Consider the following 20,653-nt stretch of genomic DNA (forward strand, 5'->3'; position numbering starts at 1 on the left):
TAGCGCAGCAATTTTTTGACCACACCCCTTTATGTGGCCACACCCCCTAATTACCATGTTTGTTTTACAAAATTTGGCAGGTTATGATAGTTTGATAATATTTCTCCTTATCTAAACTGTGTTTTTGTGTCTCAAAATTGTTACAAAGTATCTTATTTGCACCTGTTACCTCTTCTGGGCTCTCTGCTAAAAGCCAATTAAGTGAGAAACTTTGTTTCTTTTTCTGGCTGTTCAGTGCAGAGAAAAGAGGGACTTTCCAGTACAAATGAGGGACTGTGGGTTGAGCTGTCAAAAGAGGGACTGTCCCTCCGAAAAAGGGACAGTTGGGAGGTATGCATACCTGCTATAAAGGTATTTAAATATATATCTGCTGTCAATCATATATTGCCTGTCCATCTCTATGCCTTAGGCAGGGCAGTCAACTGCACTCTTGACATTCCCCCCTCCTAATTTATATTTATAATGTATATATTGTAAGTAAAGTTTATTGAGCTCAACTAACTTGAACCAGGGAAGGTTGTTTGATCCCAGCTTCACCTTCACTATTCTTTGGATGAGAGTGTTACACAGGGTCGGACTGGGCCAACAGGACACTGGGAAAAAACCCAGTGGGCCCCAGGCTCTTGTAGGCCCGCCGGCCCAGATCTGCACCCTGAGCTTCCTTTTCCTGCAGCAGCCAATCCTCCTGCACGGTGGTACACACAGGGGAGTCCGGTGGTGGGGGGCCTGCAACAGCAGCCCCGGGCCCCCCAGTCCAACCCTGGTGTTGCAATAGTATTCATTACTAATGGGCAGATTTATTAAGCGTCTTATTGAAAATTAAAATTTTCTATTTTTTTTTTATGGTCAGAACTCTCAAATTTGAATTGTGAATTATCCAAACTTGATTCAAGTTTTAATTCGAGTTTTACCTGAGTTTTAGAAATTAGATTTTTTTTTTTTAATTTTGAGCATCGGGGCGTGTGTTTACAAACAAACAATGGTGTTCGCGCATGCCTGACACGAGCACCGTGGGGGCCCAGAGGTATGGAACAGGGTGGGCCCCCAAGTGTCCAGTCTGACCCTGGTGGTGTTGGCATGTCAGGTCTGTTTAGGGGCTAATGTAGTGTTGGGTACCACAATCGGGCGCTGTCTCTAGATTCAGTATTTATGATTCCCATTCTGGATACGGTTGTCTTTTACTATGACCTTCATTTATATGTGCAGTAAACACTAGAGAGAGAAAGACTCAACCCACACCCGAATCTAACCCATGAGCCCCCAATCCGCACACACCTGCACCTGACTTCCGCCTTCCTTGTATAGACCTGCGCCACCCCGCCAATGACGTATAGTGATGGGCGAATTTGCGAAGCGGCGTCCGTTTTTTCGCATAAAAATTTTGACGCCGGCGAATTTTTTCCGCGAATTTTCGCGGGCGTTTCGCGAATTTATTCGCTGGTGGCGAATCACGCAAATTCGCTGCAACTTCGCGCCTGGCGAATAAATTCGCTCATCACTAATGACGTAACAAAAGGGGTCGATGGACAGGCGTGTGCCTATAAAACCGGAAGTCAGAAGCCGGCAGTGTAAGATCGAGGGCGGGAGAGCAGGCAGAAGAGCTCAACCCCAACCTGCCCAAACCCGTAAATGTGGGAGCGAGATTTGCCCAAACCCGCCCAACCCGGGGTAAACCCGTGGGTCCCTCAGGTATCAGGTGGCCGCACATCACTAGTAAATATAGATAGCCCAGAGAAAAGCTTGAACAATATGGTCTTGAAGGTTACTCCAACCGGATGTCCACATAAATGTTAAGGTATAGGAATTAAGTCGAATTAGGGACAGAGGGGGGTAACCCAACAGCTGCATCCTGCACTCTGCATCCTATCTCTTAATATTTCTTTTTTATATGTCGAAGACAGGCAGGAATCATAGTTAACAATATATACAACCTACCTATATAAGAAATATTCTATAGAGAGTCTTTAATCAGTTTCTCACTGTAAGGATCAGCCCGGGACTCGAACCTTTATTTCCCAGATTCTGGACATTGTGTGTTCTTTTGAGCCACTGGGGGCTCATCCTTACCCTTGTGTGTCTTGTGTTTCATGTACCTGTCAGTTTCTAGTGTGTTCCTCCCCATTCTCCACCCACCTCGTTTACCCTCATGTGTTTCCCATTCCCAATTACCGTCCCTTTATTAACCCCGCCCTGAGCCTTGCTCAGGGCTGAGTCATTAATTGTAATCGTATCCTGTATCTGGTCGCTGTATCTTGTTCCAGTGATTCCTTACCTGTATCCCAAGCTCCTGGATTCCAAGCTCCTGTGTTGCCTTGTTCCAGCATTGTTTCCTTATCCTCACCTTCCTGGTAATTACCTTATTTTGAACTGTTCCTGTGTTATTTACAAGCTCCAAGTAAACCTGCTTTATTTTCACCATGTCTGCCTCCCTTACCATCTATGGGTACACCCCTGGGCTTCCGCCATATCCTCTCCCAATGGAATGGTTATCCACTATCACAGCGGTTCCACGCTGTAACCCTTACACTCACTGAGGAAACCCTGGAAATAAAGGGAGGCGGAGACATAAAGGAGGCGCCACCAGGGATATTGTTTTTGTCCATATGTGATTCCATTTTGTTTAACTAGTTTGAATTAAAGAGAAACCTGCACATGGCGCAGAATTGGGTTCTCTGACCTTACCCCTTCCCCAATTGTACTCCTCCTCCCCACCCACCTGTTTTGATGTATGTTATCAGTTTATTCAGCATAATTATAATGTCTATATTTCGCTGAGTCTAAGAAAATATATATTTAGAGTATATTGTAAATTTGCAAATAAAGATGAAAATGTATTCACTAAATCTCATTTTTACAATGCTACCCTCAGGAGGGACAGGGGACCCCTCACAATGGGGTGCATCATTGGGGGGCAACTATTAAAAACTGAGTAGCCTTATAAATTCCATTATAACTTTATTTCAAGCATTTAGTTGAAGACTCTTGGCTTTCAGTTGCCAGACATATAATCTTTTGGCTTCTTCCTGAGCCTAAAAGGAAACAAAAATATTGTTTATTCACCATGAAAGAAAATCCCCATGACAAGATTGTTACATCAAATAAAAGATTAACACGGGAAGCTTAGAGATGTTTGGAGCAAGATATGGTAGACAAAGACCTATAGGTGACACTTTATCAAAAAGTATTTATATTGGTTATTTGGAGGGAGAGACCTCCCCCCCCCTATTGAGAATATATTTTTATTTCATAAAACATGTTATGGGACCTCAGAGCACAATTACAAACTCAAGGGCAAGTACAAAGTACAAACTCAAGAGGCTTGAGAAAAGACAGGAGCCCCAAAACGTTGCTTAGTCTTTAGCAAAAATAAATTCAGATTTTCACCATTTCGGAGAGTGCTGCAGCGTGAATTTTTCTATCCCTTTGTATATGGATGCATCCTTTTTAGACTGTTTGCTTTCCACACCTTATCAGTTTGTTACTGACAGTACCTTGACTGGAACACATAGAATAACATCTGCCCATGGAGACCACTGGTTTAGTTACAAGCGAATGTTGGTATATAAAGAGAAATTGGAGAAGAAAGAAGATGCACTCAGACTCAGATGTGGCGTACCTGAAGTACCTCCAATCATTTATTTGTGTGGAGTACAAAAAAATCAAACGTTTCGGGGGCCTCACGCCCCCTTTGTCAGTGATAAATTGCACTGGTATATTAAGTGTCTCAAGAACTGGAGATGGGGCACCTAGATAATATAAATGTCTCTCCACCAGCCATGTTGCATGCATGGAGAGTTGGGATTTCTTGGAGGGAGAGCTGATAACAAGAGCTGAGGGTGCAAGCTGAGAAGACCTGTTGGGGGATGAAGGTGGGACTGGGAAGTTTGTGAGTGGTATGACATTGTCAATTCTCTGCATTCTGGGCTTTAAGAACTAAGACAAAAAAAATGGCACGTATATCTGCTCCTAAGAAGTGAATATGAATATAAAGTCACTTTATTGTTCCTTTACGGCATGTTTTATTGGTTATTTTTTGCTCACATGATTCTTACTGGATAAGGTTTTGTTTGATTGTATTATTCTTATTGGAGAAGGCTTTTCTAATTGGTCATCACCCCTATAAAAAGCTTGTACAGGGGTGGAATCATTAGCCAATGAGTAAGTGCCCATTTGGCACGAAATGCGTTAGACTATACATGTCCTAATATACACTTTTTAAATGTTTCAACTACTTTTACTACTTCCTTTACTATTTGTAGGCCTCTTCGTCTTTGTGATTTTAAGAACTAAGATACTGTATCTCCCCCGCTAGGTTCAACACTCGGTGAACCACACTACCTCACAACAGTTTGTGCACCCTAAATTGGTGGAAGCAATTAAAGGCAGGACATAATCCAGGATATACGCGCTGTTTCTTATACAGTAATTACAAGCTGGTTTTGGTGGCCTTTGTGACTTTGTTTCAATAAGTATGTGGTGTCTTATCTTGCAAATATTGTTATCAAGCTACAACTACAAGAGGACTACAAGAGATTCCTTCACTACATTTTACATTATCATTTCTAATTGAAAAGAGAAAATTAAAGTAAATACCTTTTGCTCTTCTTTTCCTACAAACAAATATTCCCAGGGAAACAGGAACGAGGAAGAGAGCTGCCACAACAGCGATCACAATATAAAACGTGCTTATATTGTTGAATTCTGGATTTTGGGTGGGAAAAAATATTATTTTGAATGCAAAAAAACAAAAAACAAATACACATCCCACAGAAGAATATACTCTATAAAAAAACAAAATCCTACATTTGTGCAGCCTTACTGGGCCTGATATGTTCTTATATTGCCAAGAGTTCTCTGACTTAAAGGATAAGTATACCTTTAAAAGGAGTGAATGTAAAATTGATGAGAGTGCAATTTTAAGAACTTTTGTAATTTATATTCATTATTTATTTATTTTTCATTCCAATGTATTACAGGATACATGTACGGTTAATATGATTACATTTTGTTATAACATTGCCACCTGCTGGTTAGTTTCCCAACATTCTGACCACAAGTAGTCAAGAAAGAAAGAGGCTGCTCTGATGTTCTTCTGGTCAGGAAAAAAATTAGAAACCTTTCTCAAAACTTTCCTAACCAGAAAAACATGAGAGCAGCCTCTTTCTTTCTCCTGACAAATTCCTTGACTACTTGGTGGTCGGAATAGTCAGGAAACTGACCAGCAGGTGGTGCTGTTGGAACAAAATTAATTCATATTAACCCTTAATATCTTGGAATAAAAATAAACAATGAATGTAAATTGCAAATGTGCTTAAAATAACACTCTCATTAATTTTACATTCACTTATTTTAAAGGTTTACTTATCCTTTAAATAAATCCCAGTAAAAGGTGAGAAAATATTTAAATGCATATTTTTTTATTGAAATCTGATTTTAACTGTGAGTGACCTGTGTATTTACTATTATTATTATTAAAGTACTCATTTGAAAGGTGTTTTTAAACACCCCTTACTTTATAAACAGGGCTCCTTATCTACCTTTGAACAAACAACCCCCTCTCTTCATTAGGGCAGATACACACGCAAAGATTCAGGGAGATTTAGTCAACCTCTTTTTCGGGCGACTAATCTTCCTGAAAGGCCTTCCCGCCCGCTAGAATCTAAATTGCCGGCGGGATGGAACTTGGAACATTTCGTTTTCTGAAGTCGCACAAAGTTTTAACTTCGGGCGACATTGAAAGATGAAACGCTCCGAGTGCCATCCCGCCGGTGATTTAGATTTTAGCAGACGGGAAGGCAGTTCGGGGAGATTAGTCGCCCAAAGAAGAGGCGATTTGTTGCTGGACGAATAAATCCCCCGAATCTTCGTGTGTCTCTGCCCTTTAGCTCCAGCTTGAGCAGCTTATTATCAAAGGCTTTCTCAGTGGACAGGTCTTATGTTTTATCACATCCTTCCAACAAATGACAGGAATTGCTGTTGTTTAGTGCCAGAAATAACACAAATATTTCTTACTTTAAACAATAGGCAAAAATGTAATTAAACTCAAGACCTATTAACGGAGCTCATGCTGAAAAGAGGTTTATACTGTCCCTTAAAGACACTCACCAAAAGGAACCACCAGTGTCTTCTCCAAACTGCTGTGATCCACATGGCAGGAGTAAGTGGCGCCCTCCTCTGGTGTTACCTCCACACTGACTCTGATCTGATAGGTGCCATCAGGGTTTGGCAGGATCTGTGTTGCCTCCTCTGAGTAAATCTCATCTCTCCCATTCTTTATCCATTTCACTTCCACATCTCGGGGGTAGAATCCATACGCCCAGCAGTGCAGTATTCTTTCCCCATCTGATTCTGAACTGGAAATCTTCACTTTAGGTTGAACTGACAGAAAGGATGAGAAATGTCATTGGTTCTTAAAGCAAATAAAAGTGCAATAAACTCGCACGTATTATAACACACTTTTAAGAAGTGGATTTGGTACAATGGCTTCAGTTGGCTTCACACATGATGGTATAGCCACTGCACAAATAAAAAGCAGAAACGTCCAAAACTTTGGACTTGAGCACCATTTGCATTGTTAAATCATGAGCAATTAGCAGTGCCATGTTTTGTGTCTACTTGACTAATGGCATTTAGAAGTCAAAATGGCAAATCAACAGTAGAGGTTTGTTATGTTTTGGGTAGCCAAGGATGAGTATAACAGTGCTTTATTCGCAGGCTCTCATGCAGGCATTACACAACAGTAACTTTCACTTTCACTTTTAAGCTACCAGGAAGTATGCACAGTATAAGTATGAGCACAGTGACATCTACAGGCCATTTGTATAAACACCACATATTCCCCCTATAGTAGGAAAGCATTTGGACAACTATAATAAACAGCAACAATTAAACAGTATGCATTTTAAAACAATATTATCCATTATTCACATCACATAGTCCTGGGTCCATGCAGGTAGTTTTCTGATTCTCTCAGCACGCCTTATAGGTTCACTTTCTTCAGGCCTATTGCAGTTGACATGAGGAGTAGGAAAATGTCCTTCATCAAATGGAGCTTCTCCAAAGTCATATCAAACAGGAGCAAGACGACTTGCATTCCATATGCGTCCATCAGACAGTTCATATGTGTATGGTCCTCGTTGGTGTCTCACTTCAAGTGGTGTAGTAAATTTAGATTGCCCTTGTTTCAGTATTCCTGGTTTCTTAATTCTGACTAAAGATCCAGGGTGAAAGTGTAGTTCTCTGACACCATGTTTACTCTTGGCATGAAAAAGTTCTTTATAGCAGTAAGAGCAGTTTCATAAGTATCATCAGGTAATGGTAATGTATAGAATATATGCTGTCCCTCTGCTCTCCGGCAGTGAATAAGTAAAGCACATTTTCTAGCAGCATAAATCTCCCCTTGGTCAGCAGCAATAATGTAATTTTCAAACATACGAATCCAAGCAGTAAAAGGCATGGTAGGCTCAAAAGGGTTTGGAAGAAAAGGTGTAGGCTGCTGCAGAGGTAGAAAATCCCATCCTCGTCGCCAATTATTATGTTTTCGGTAGCCGAGGATGAGTAGAGTATAACAGTGCTTTATTAGCAGGCTCTCATGTAGGCATTACACAACAGTAACTTTCACTTTTAAGCTACCAGGAAGTATGCACAGTATAAGTATGAGCACAGTGACATCTACAGGCCATTTGTATAAACGCCACAAGGTTATATTTAGAAAGTCCCTTATTTCCATAAGACAAACAACTTTCACTTTTAAGCTACCAGGAAGTATGCACAGTATAAGTATGAGCACAGTGACATCTACAGGCCATTTGTATAAACGCCACAAGGTTATATTTATAAAGTCCCTTATTTCCATAAGACAAACATATATTACATATCCATATTTGTGACTGTCAAATGCCTCTACCATGTTTATTGCAACTGCCAGTCAATTTCCTGTTAAGAGGAGCACATGTTTAAAGGGAAGCTAGCTGACTAGAACACATTCTCAGCATGCATGTTTAGCTTTCCTCCCGAAGACATACTGGCAGGATTTTTACTTGCTTAGCCCAGTGATTTTTTTATTGCTTATGAAATCAGTCCTTATATGTGAGCCTCCAATGATGGATAACAATGTATTATCACTAATTAAAAACGGCATGCTTGCAGATATTGTGGGAAATGGAAACGATTTAGGGAAGATTTATATCCCATTTAAAGTGTAGGTTGAGCAGAGAAGGATTAGGAAGTCAAATAATTCAACATTTTAGAAGAATTATAAAATAAGTGCAAAGATGTTTAGATCAGCTCCATCTGTATGATATTAAAAGCTAATTTAAAAGGAAACTGGTAAACACCAAGCCTATGAACCTTCATTACCACACAGTGCTGGCCGACAAACATCTAAACGTAATGCTAATGCAGAGCAAATGTAAATATTACATGTATCCAAGGACAAGCATTGTTATAGAGTCTCACCTTTCCTCTCCAAGTAAACTGATATATAAGGAAGATACAACTTCATATGTTGAATACATTCATTCTCCATGTAGATTTTATTTATCTTTGCGTGATCGTAATGCCGATTCCATTGCTGGGTCATAGTCAGAACCTCTTGCGTTGCAGGCACATACACCACCCTGACTTTATCAAACATCATAACCTCCTTGCCATCATATGCAATTTCCTCATATCCACTAACAGTACCATCTTCATGAAGCTCACAGGCAAACTTCCTCTGGTAGACATGGAACTCTCTTTTATCTGCAAAGAAAACATTACATGATACAGCTGACCTTCTTTGATTTTGCTAGAAGTGGGTATTACATGGCTACACAAGTTTGGGCGCGCTCCACTAGTTTTCACTAGACTTCTCTCAGACTACTGGTTTAGTTTTTTACTGATAATTGTGCTACTGCAGTGGCTGTTGGACTTCTTCAGTGCCAGGCCTCCTCGGAGGTCCAGACTTTTGTAAAGACCCATTCAACATGCAGTATACCAAAGTTAGAGACGTAGAAATATATTGTGGTATCAGTTTTCACCCCAAATTGCACCCTAAGTGCCATTTTAGATCAGTGATCCCCAACCAGTAGCTCATGAGTAACATGTTGCTCTCCAACCCTTGGATGTTGCTCCCTGTGGCCTCAAAGCAGGTGCTTATTTTTGAATTCCAGGCTTGGAGGCAAGTTTTGGTTGTATAAAAACCAGGTGTACTGCCAAACAGAGCCTCAATGTAGGTTAACAATCAACATAGGGGCTACCAAATGGCCAATCACAGCACTTATTTGGCACCCTAAGAACATTTTTCATGCTTGTGTTGCTCCACACCTCTTTTTTCTTCTGAATGTTGCTCACGGGTTCAAAAGGTTGGGGATCCCTGTTTTAGATGCTGTGGCTGAGAACAGCAGATAGACAACACATTATATTAAACAGTTGACCTGGTTAGGACACATCTTCTAATACACAGCTTCTCAGATTGTTGTTTGTATATATGCTATGTTCTTGTGATTGAGATTTGTACATTACACAATACTGGTGACTTTTATGCCTTGAATATGTTCATATTTACCTCTTTGTTTCTGGTATATGTGGGTATTACATGGGTACACATGATTGGGTATAATCACTAATACGCTTTTTTTCAAAATCATCAAGGGTTTCCAGGGACAAGTTTCCCTTTACTGGATCATTTACTTACAGATCATTGTGTTACTGCAGTGGCTCTTGGGCTTTTATTGGTCCAAGCCTCTTTGGAGGTCCAAAGTTAAAGAAAATATTATAGTATTTGTTTTTCAGTCCAAATTTCAAGATGGGGTTTCCACATATATTGAGTAGAAGACACAGGCCCTCTAGCTGAATATTCCTTATGTAACTGACACCATACCTGAGGATGCCACTTATCCTAGTGTGGGGTTCATATTGGACCTTTAATTTTAATTTGAAGATGTTGGGTGGATTGAATGAGTTATTTTATTCACAAAAAAATATAAGTTTTAATTTGGGGTTTATTGGTTCCTAGGCTGGCTGAGAAGGGGGTCCAGAATCAGGGAAATAAATCTTGCTCTGCCAGGAAACACTACCTCCAGAAACTTGGTTCATCTTCTTTCTATCAAATATAGAAGGCATCTAGACAGTTCATCAGACTACAACTTTAAAACAGTCCCTACAGGCATTGGCTGGTGTATTCAACAACGTATAAACAATAATGATGACTATAAGGCCATGCACCTGAGATATAAAAATATACAAGCCACTTATACTCTTTATGGGACTGTGTTAGGCAAATCCTTGATGGAGAAGGGTTTTTTTGCCTTTCTTTGGATCAACTAGCAGTTAAGCAGATTTTTTTTTTTTAAATTAAAATGTTGAACATGATTGATGTGTGTCTTTTTTCAACCTAAATGATTGTTCAACTCTGACAGATTTGCCCTTTATTGTACTCACCATTTGTTTTGTTTAAATACCCCATTAAAAATTCCATCTTGTGCTTCTGAATAACCTCAAACCCCTGAGCGTACTTAGTCTGCATCTCCAGGTGCTCAGTCAGAGAACTCAGTGATGGAGTCAAAAACCTTGCCCGGCGAGTGTTACTGTCGTACCTTCCATACTCCAAGCCATCTAGATATGCAGTGATTGTGCTCTGTGGCACACCCGGGGTTGGGGTGGCTACCAGCGCTATGTGATACTGGAGAGTGTGGCTGCCTACAGAGCAACAAAAATCAAAAAAAGCAGATTATATTTTAGAAATATATATGGCAACCAAAATAAGCATTTGAGTAAATAGAGAAATACAAGTAAAGTTTAAATAATCACTATTCATCATCCCTTGTTTTTTTATCATCATTCTTCAATGAAAAGTCCTCTTTGCGCCTCTAGATCATATAAACTTTCCTCCTCAATATAATTTAAACTCCCAGTGTCTCCTGGCTGAGAAACAAAATTCTTTCGTATTGTCATATGCATATTTGCTTATCAACTATATATTTTTTATAAAAAATATTTGTTATAGCTAACACTACTCTACATAGATTCACAGTCTATGGATATATGGTATATGTGTAAGGATTCTGTATCTATGTAAATGGAAAACTGGTCTGAATTCTAAAGAGGACACCTGGAGGATCTCCAAAATCTAAATTAAATGTGAAACACACAATAACTTCTGTCTTTTATAGGGAACCTTATAGGCGTCACTCCAAAATCTATTTGTGGTCCAAAGGATATGCAATTAGATTTCAACAGTCAACTACAAGTTACAAAACAAAAGCAAAGATCTTAGATTGTACTCTACATGGGGCAGGGACCTCCTTCTTTACCGTAACTGTACTTTGTATTTATTGTTTTGACTTCTGCTTGTCCTATTAATGTATTATTATGCTGTACAGCTCTGTGTACATAAGTGACAGTATATAAATAATAACATACATACAATGGCAACATCACTGGTAATACATATCTCCATTTGTTAGTAAACCTGTTGGTGACCATGGCACCTCCAGCCCCAGGGAGTAAGGCTTCCATTTATTAAAGTGCAATAAACAACGATGATAAACTGCGCCAGAAAAAAAAACAAAAACGCAAAAGCAGATTTACTGAAGTGTGAGCTTTTCTCTCGTTGTAAAAATGATGGTCCAAATATATATTAACTAATATTATCACATTCGTGCTACGTGTGTTGTCTCACAAAGTGGTGTTCATTTTGTCTCAAAAATATTCACAGCCATAATTGATGATGAATTATAGACCATTTGTACAAGAGCTGTATGTAATTCAGGGTTAATTTGGTGTCTGTAATTCATGGATAAAGATCTTTTGGTATTTCAATTCCCAGCTGTCTCTCTTCAAGCATAAAGCCACCTACTCTTTATTTAGTGCATGTTACTACATGCCCATATATGTCACCAACATTGTAATACATTTTTCTTCTTTTAACCATGCTTCAAATGTACAGTAATTAAATTGCAAATGTATACAATATGTTTACAATATTTTTGGACAAAAACACAGAAGCAAACCTAAATTTCCAGCTAATAAATGCATGAGCATAAGATTCAGTAACATGTTAGTAGTTGGCACCATAAGAGAAAGAGAAGCCGTAGCACAGGATAGTGTTACTCACCCGCACAATGTACTGCACACACACCGAGGCTGAACAGTAGCAGCACAATGTGATTCATTATGACATTGTATAAAATAGTCAGCTAAACCTTTACTCCAGTTCGGCCGATATAGCGGAAAATATCAAATTAAAAATGTTCTTAAGAATCAAGTGCTCGTCAAAGCTGGGCATCGGCTAAATATTCTGTCCAATAAGACAATGGATAGAGCCTCGGCTAGGCATAAAAAAGGGAACTTTAACTGGAGTAGATTATTGATTCTGCATCAGACCAATGCTGAACAGTGCCGAGCCTGAGCTTTTGTATTTGTACTAAATGGTAACACCCATTCTGTATGTAAAGTGAAAGTGAAAGATTCAGTGGAGTTAGTTTTCTATCTGGCCAGGGCTGCCTAGTTGACAGGTTTATAGCCCAATTGGGCAACTTTTTAAAATTAGTGGCAGTTTTAAAAGTCCAAACCCGCCAATGTACGGATTATGGCTAGTTTTGGAAGTCACAGACTTTCAAAACCCACCCAATTTACCAGTCCAGCGTTCCTGCAATTGTCTGACTGTTCTGTGCAGCCCTCCCCTCAGGACTTCAGCTTCTTTACTTGGCTCCAAGCAGACAGGCTACGGGACTCTAAGCAGCAGCCGGGGGAGGTGGTGAGAGCGAGGGTGGAGGAGTAGGTGGGCTCTTCAGGCTGAAGAAGGAGCTGAGAGCAGAAGAGCCAGGCTGAGCAAATAAAATGTTAGGGGCAGATTTATCAAGGGTCGAATTTCGAAGTGAAAAAAAAAAGGGTAGTCCGACATTCGAAGTTGAAGGATTTTTAAGATCGTACGATTTTACAAAAAAAAATCCTTTGACTTCTCAAAACTTAGCCAAATACCGTCTATAGATTCTAGGAGGTCCCCATAGGCTAACCTAGCATTTCGGCAGGTTTAAGGTGGCGAAGTGTCGAATTCAAAGTTCTTTGATTTTAAAATGGGCGAATTTAAGTATTTTCAATTCGAATAGAAGTAGAATTAGGCCTATTCGATGGTCGAAGTACTCAAAAATTACTTCAAAATTCGAAGTTTTTTAATTAGAAAATTTCAACCTTTGATAAATCTGCCCCTTAGTGTTTTGGGCTATTTTTTTATGGTTTTTGGCTACTTTTTAAAGTCTTTGGCTGGTTTTGAAATTTAAATCTGATAACCCTGTAGCTGGCTCATTTATCACATCCACAAATCTTCCGTTCCCCAAAGCGTTCTATGTCCCACTTCATACAATGGTCAAAATTCAATTCAGATAGAAAAAGTTATTTCATGGTTAATCACGTGAAAACTGATGGACGAGATTAAATTAGAGGAGAAAAAACTTTTCACCTAGTTCACGTCCAGCTTTTTCCCATAGACTTCAATTGAGTTTTCGAGTGATAAACCGTGAGATACGTTTTTCTGAATTGCATCTCAAATTAAATTTCTTCTGTTTTTCTGTTTTCATGTGATAAACCTTTTTCTCTCTGAATTGAATCTGGCCCAATGGGCCAGATTCAATTGAGTGAGGAAAAGTTATCTTATGGTTTATTATAGGAAAACTCATGGACCAGATTCAGTTACCAGTTACCAGGACCAGGTTCAGAGGAGAAACATCTTTTTTTTTCCAAATTCAGTTCTAGTTGCTATAGATTTCCATAGACTTTTCACATGATAAACAGTGAGATAAGTTTTCTGAATTTAATTGCACCTCATTCTTAGTATCTCAGCCAGTTCTCCCACACTGCTCCCACACTTCCTAGAGGAGCACAAACCAGGGTTGGACTGGGCCAACGAGACCCCTGGAAAAAAAACATGGCGGGCCCCACCGGCCCAGAACAGCTTCACACAGTTGGCAGACTTCTTCTTCCCTGTGCTCCTGACTTCTACAGGGAGACTTGTGACTGGGTAGAGGGGCCCGTGGGGTGTCAGGGACCTGATGTTGCAGCATCTGTTGGGATCCTCTGTTGGGATCCTCTGTTGGAGGATCTCCAACATCTAAATTAAATGTGGAACACACAATAACTTCTGTCTATTTATTACAAAGAACCTCATAGACGTCACTCCCAAATCTATTTGTGGTCCAAAGGATATGCCATTAGATTTCAACAGTCAACTCCAAGTTACAAAATAAAAGCAAAGATATAAGATTATACTCTTTATGAGGCAGGGGCCTCCTTCTTTACTGTAACTGAACTTTGTATTTATTATTGCATTGACTTTTGCTTGTCCTATTAATGTATTATTCTGCTGTACAGTTCTGTGTACATAAGTGGCAGTATATATATGTGTAAGGATTCTGTATCTATGTAAATGAAAATATCAAACTGGTCTGAATTCTAAAGAGGACACCTGGAGGATCTCCAACATTTAAATTAAATGTGGCACACACAATAACGTCTGTCTATTATAGAGAACCTCATAGACTTTACTTTAAGGATATGCAATTAGAATTCAATAATCAAATCCAAGTTATAAAACAAAAGCAAAGATCTTAGATTGTACTCTATATGGGGCAGGGACTTTCTTCTTTACTGTAATTATACTTTGTATTTATTATTGTTTTGACTTCTGCTTGTCCTATTAATGTATTTTTATGCTGTACAGCTCTGTGTACATAAGTGGCAGTATATAAATAATAATATAAATACAAAGATCTGGTTTCTATTGGCAACATCACTGCTAATACATATCTCCATTTGTTAGTAAACCTGTTGGTGACCATGGCATCTCCAGCCCCAGGGAGTAAGACGTCTGTTTACTAAAGTGCAATAAACAACGATACAGAAAAAAAATGCAAAAGCAGATTTACTGAAGTGTGAGCTCTTCTGTCATCGGGAAAACTCTGGCCCACATATATATATATTAACGTCTATTATTACATTCGTGCTACGTATGTTGTCTCACAATGTCTCAAGAATAATCACAGCAATAATGAATGATGAGTTTGAGACAATTTTTAGAAATGGTGTCTGTAATTCAGGGTTAATTTGGTGTCTGTAATTCAGGGATAAAGATCTTTTGGTGTTTCAATTCCCAGATGTCTCTCTGCAAGGAAACCACGTGCTCCTTATTTAGTGCACGTTATTACATGCCCATATATGTCAATACTTCAACTATACAGTAATTAAACTGCAAATGTATATAATATGTTTACAATATTTTTTGCACAAAAACACAGAAGCAAATCTCTATTTCCAGCTAATAAATGCATGAGCATAAGATTCAGTAACATGTTAGTAGTTGGCACCATAAGAGAAAGAGAAGCCGTAGCACAGGATAGTGTTACTCACCCGCACAATGTACTGCACACACACCGAGGCTGAACAGCAGCAACACAATGTGATACATTATGACATTGTATAAAATAGTCAGCTGAGTCTTTACTCCAGTTCTGCCGATATAGTAGAAAATATCAAATTAAGAATCAAGTGCTTGTCATACTGTAGCTGGGCATGGGTTAAATATTCGGTCCAATAAGAAAATCGATAGAGCCTCAGCTAAAATTGCCAGGCAGAAAAAAAAGGAACTTTTTTGCAGTAACTGGAGCAGGTTATTGATTCTGCATCAGACCAATGATGTCCAGTGCAGAGCCTGATACACTGCAGTTATAGGAAACAGAACAGTCACTTTAGTATTTGTACTAAATGGTAACACCCATTCTGTATATATAAAGTGAAAGTGAAAGATTCAGTGGTTAGTTTCCTAGCTGGCATTTTTATCATAGCTTCCGTTCCCCAAAGCGTTCTATGTTCCACTTCATACAGTGGGCCAGATTCAATTGAGTGAGAAAAAGTTATCTCATGGTTTATCATGGGAAAACTCAGCAATAGTTTCATGGTTATCCCAAGCTCAGCACAAATTATAAACAGAATCAGTATGATTGGCACACAAGTGAAAGGAATCAGCATTATTGCGAGATAGAAAGAGGAATTTGGCATAGAAGGGAAAGTCCGTTAAGAGTGGCCTCAGAATGATAAATTATAGATGAAATGTGCATGGCGTGATTGATTAAATAATAATAAAATGCTGAACATATTTATATGTGGAGCTTGTTATTGCAATCTTCCTTCTCGGATCAAACTAGTTTCCAATGACTGTATGGGTGATTGCTAGGCACAATACAACTATGCAGTGTCGGACTGGGACACCAGAGGCCCACCATAAAACCTTAGACCAGAGGCCCCACTCTCAGTACTAATATTCTTTATCTCCTCAATCAACCTCTATTCTGCTAGTTTGTTTTCTTTACATACTATAATCTATTATTCCATCTATTTAGCCCCTTTGTTCTCATAGAATAGGGAAAGGCCATGAAATAGGCCAAAAGTTTAGCAGCATGAGGGCCCACTGACACCTTGGCCCACCGGGAGTTTTCCTGGTATCCCTGTGGGCCAGTCCGACACTGCAACTATGTTCCATGAAGCAATGGGGCACACACCACTGGATAAATATGGCAGCAGAATGGTTGGCATAATACCCATCATCATAAACAACTCTTTAACCCTGGTGTCTGCCAACTGTACCACCTGGACTCATTATATATTATATTGACTGACCACCCATAATGGTAAGCAATGTCCTTCATAAGGACTCTCAATGGTCTGTGACCATCAGTTGTGTCTTTCTCTACTACCTAACACTAACCCACACTGTATTTTCATACTGCTCATCTGCTGCTAACGCCTGCCACTGTTTTTTTGCTCAAAATACATCTTTTATTCTCACCTTGTGATGATCTTGCAATGCACTGGAATGTGTTTAAATGACATAGTAACATATTAAGTTAAGACACATCTGCTTCCACAGCCGGGTTCAAGCAGACTGGGCGCCCTAGGCAACCTGTGCACGCGCCAAACACGTGCGCGTGCCTGACTAGGATTGCAAGCATGCGCAGATCAGCAGTGAAGGAGGGAAAGGGAGGGCAAGGGAGAGGAGGAAGGGGTGGGTGAAGGAGAGGGCAGGTGGGAGAGGAGAGCTAGAGAGGGCAGCACATGTGGACTAGGGGTAGGCGGAAGACGGTAAATAGGTACTTGCCAAGTGCCCCCTTATTGTTGCACCCTAGGCAGGTGCCTCTTCTGCCTACCCCTAGTTCTGGCCCTGTGTACTTCATGTTCAACCTTTTATGTCTATATATAACCTGCCTAACTGCCATGGTTGCAATTACTGAATATTAATACTAATATCCTTTGACTCCAAACATTTTTAACCATCTTTTCATCTATTCCCATATATAGACCTCTTTACAAAGCACAGATAATGTCCCATCTAGAATATGTCGTGCAGTTTTTGACTTCAGTTCTCAAAAAGACATTATTGAATTAGAGAGGGTCCAACGAAGGACAAATAAGATGATGAGGGCATGGAAAGTTATGAGGAAAGACTGGCCAAGTAACATGTGGTTACACTGGGGAAGAGGTACCTAAGGTGGAGATGAAATAACTATGTATAAATATATAAGGGGATCATATAATAATCTCTCTAATGCTTTATTTACCAGTAGGTCCTTCTAGCAAACACAAGGGATCCATTTCAATTAGAAGAAAGGAGCTTCCAAGGTGAATGCCAGAGCAGCCATGTCTGGTACTAACTGAGTGTAGAGTTATATGATAATAAAAATTGTGCAGAACTATAGGTTCCATGCAGGATGCTGCCACTTTGCACAGTGATTTGTCTAAGTTGGAAAACTGGGCAGCAAACTGGAAAATGAGGTTCAATGTTGATAAATGCAGGTTATGCACTTTGGCAAAAATAATATAAATGCAAGTTATACACTAAATGGCAGTGTGTTGGGAGTTTCCTTAAATGAGAAGGATCTAGGGGTCTTTGTAGATAACACGTTGTCTAATTCTGGGCAGTGTCATTCTGTGGCTACTAAAGCAAATAAAGTTCTGTCTTGTATAAAAAAGGGCATTAACTCAAGGGATGAAAACATAATTATGTCTCTTTATAGGTCCCTGGTGAGGCCTCATCTGGAGTATGGGGGCAGTTTTGGACTCCAGTCCTTAAGAGGGATATAAATGAGCTGGAGAGAGTGCAGAGACTAAGTGCAACTAAACTGGTTAGAGGGAGGGAAGAGTTAAATTATGAGGGGAGACTGTCAAGGTTGGGGTTGTTTTCTCTGGAAAAAAGGCGCTTGTGAGGGGACATGATTAGACTTTACAAGTACATTAGAGGACATTATAGACAATAGCAGGGGACCTTTTTACCCATAAAGTGGATCACCGTACCAGAGGCCTCCCCTTTAGACTAGAAGAAAAGAACTTTCATTTGAAACAGAGCAGGTGGTTCTTTACTCTTTTTCCACATTTTTATTGGGTTTTCAAAAATATACAGAATTACTTTTAAACAGCGTAAATTGAGTATGATTAAACTATTTGAATGCATTTAACGTGCTGTTTCCACTACAAAGGAATAATACAATTGTGAAAACATGAGGATTATACTTGCCTCAAATAAGAGTACATGTTTATAATAATGTTTAGTTAGCAGGTGGTTCTTTACAGTCAGGACAGTGAGTTTCAGTTAATGCCTTTAAGAGAAGCTTGGATGATTTCTTGGCCAAGCAAAATATCCAGTGCTACTAAAATCTACAATTAATACAGATATTGGTATAGTGTGTGTGTGTAAGTATGTAAGACGGTTTTCATTTGAGGGGATGAACTTTTTCAACCAAACTTAACCATGTAACTATGAGTCTGTAAGATTTAGCCTCTAACAGCATATACACACAATGGGGCATATAATTAAACCACTGGTGACAAACATCACCAGTAGTGATGAGCAAAACTTTTCTCCAAGTGTCGCCGCAAAAAATGATGCCCATAGATGCCAATGGGTGAAAAAAAATAGTTGTGACTGGTCAAATCGAATGGCTGATTGGTTGCTATGGGAAACATCACCAGTGATGTTTGTCTCCAATGTTAATAAATATGCCCCAATGTGTAGACCAGCAATACAAAGAGACTGCTGATCCCTAATTCATGTTTAGGACACATATAAAGATAATTCAAGCAAAAAAATTGTAAATTAAAATTCCTTTAAGGGGTTGTTCACCTTTGAGACAACTTTAAGTATGATGTAGAGACTGATATTCTGAGACAATTTGTAATTGCTTTTCATTTTTTATTATTTAAGATTTATGAGTTATTTAGCAACTCTTCAATTTGAATTTTAAGCAATCTGGTTGCTAGGATGTGCATTCCCCTAGCAACCATGCATTGCTTTGATTAAAAGACTGGAATATGAATAGGAGAGGCCTGAATAGAAAGATGAGTAATGAAAAGTAGCAATAACAATATATTTGTAGCCTTACAGAGCTTTTGTTTTTTAGATGGGGTCAGTGACCCCCATTTGAAAGCTGCAAAGAGTCAACATAAAATGGCAAATAACTATAAAACTATAAAAATTGAAAAGTTGCTTAGAACATAACATAATAACAGTTACCTTAAAGGTAAACCACCCCTTTAAACTCCATTGGATAGGTGGTAACAGGATTTATTCTGACACATTCATTTATACGTCACAATTCTTCATATACAGAAGTTATCAGTAACAGGTTATATGAGGATCACCGGGCATTAGACTCATCATGGCAAAGTAACAGTCTAAATATTTATCCTTACAGTCGTGACATGGACCTACATCATGTACATCAACATCGTTAGCTAAATTACTCACTTCAACAAAAATACATTCATTAATTAGATGGAAACATTGGATCTCTAATCCAAGAGCAGCAATGCCCTATAAGTCTTGGGATGTTGCATCAGTGACAATCCCTAGTCGCCACATTTTGATGTCCACGGGACAAAATTCTGCTACTGTCATACTAGTCTAGAGGTAATTTATCAGGCTATTATGATGGTGTAATAACCTGCCTGGAGTTGAACCGGGGATATGGTAAATCTGTGCTGGCTGCATTACTACTGCTGTGAGCAGAGAGCTATGGCCCTGGTTCACTTGTAATTGCAAGTAAGAATGGCTTGTTTCATCTGTTGCCAATCTGGCCACAGGTGATCTGTGTAAGTCATTAGTCTGGTTATACAGTAAACCCCCTACTCTGCACTGACTCGTTGCCCAACGTAGGTTTATATTCCATAGTGTGTGTTTTCTTATCTGATCCTGTTAATTGACCACTGCCTGACCTTGACCCTTGCTGTTCTGCTGCCTGTACTGACCTCTGCCTATTCTATGACTTTTCTTTTGGATCTCGTTACTGTACCGCAAATCTGATTAGTTTGACCCCGGCCTTTGACCTCAACTAGGCTTCTGCTTCCTGATTTGGTACGGTATTGTCTGTTTGCTATGCTCCTTGTTTCTGTATACATTACGGTTCCCTTCCCTACCCAGAGCTTCCCCATTGTCCTCTCACGTTAAGTCCTGGTGGCATCTGAGTAGCAGAGGGATCCTCCCGAAGCCAAAGGCGGCTGCTATAGGCAGAAGTGTGAGCCGAGACCAGGACCTTGGGGTTTGCTCTGGATTTTGGGATACTATACATTACAGATGGCACAGTTGAGTGGTACTGTTGAGGTTGGCAAAGGATTCGGCCGAATACCGAAC

At 39.5% G+C, this 20,653-nt stretch overlaps 1 protein-coding gene across 2 annotated transcripts; it reads right to left on the reverse strand.

The window, feature by feature from the left end:
- Nucleotides 1-2,942: 2,942 nt before the first annotated feature.
- XB5820455.L (provisional ortholog of major histocompatibility complex, class I-related L homeolog) lies at nucleotides 2,943-15,680 on the reverse strand. 2 transcript variants are annotated; one of them, XM_041572127.1, is made up of 6 exons: nucleotides 12,098-12,557; nucleotides 10,423-10,680; nucleotides 8,458-8,742; nucleotides 6,106-6,378; nucleotides 4,594-4,701; nucleotides 2,943-3,029 (listed from the first exon to the last, which is right to left on the reverse strand). In XM_041572127.1, exons 1-6 carry the CDS (start codon nucleotides 12,153-12,155, stop codon nucleotides 2,956-2,958), a joined length of 1,056 nt encoding a protein of 351 aa, XP_041428061.1. In that variant the 5' UTR covers nucleotides 12,156-12,557; the 3' UTR covers nucleotides 2,943-2,955.
- Between the last annotated feature and the right edge of the window lie 4,973 nt (nucleotides 15,681-20,653).

Source organism: Xenopus laevis, chromosome 8L (assembly GCF_017654675.1).
Source record: "Xenopus laevis strain J_2021 chromosome 8L, Xenopus_laevis_v10.1, whole genome shotgun sequence".
In the NCBI taxonomy this organism is placed as follows: domain Eukaryota; kingdom Metazoa; phylum Chordata; class Amphibia; order Anura; family Pipidae; genus Xenopus; species Xenopus laevis.

Bases quoted from the DNA above. Each gene is read 5' to 3' on its own strand.
- XB5820455.L (XM_041572127.1), bottom strand. From the start codon at position 12,155: ATGAATCACATTGTGCTGCTACTGTTCAGCCTCGGTGTGTGTGCAGTA. The intron at 10,681-12,097 runs GTGAGTAACACT...GTTGCTCTGTAG, and splicing joins GTGTGCAGTACATTGTGCGG to GCAGCCACACTCTCCAGTAT. The intron at 8,743-10,422 runs GTGAGTACAATA...TTTTCTTTGCAG, and splicing joins GTATTTAAACAAAACAAATG to ATAAAAGAGAGTTCCATGTC.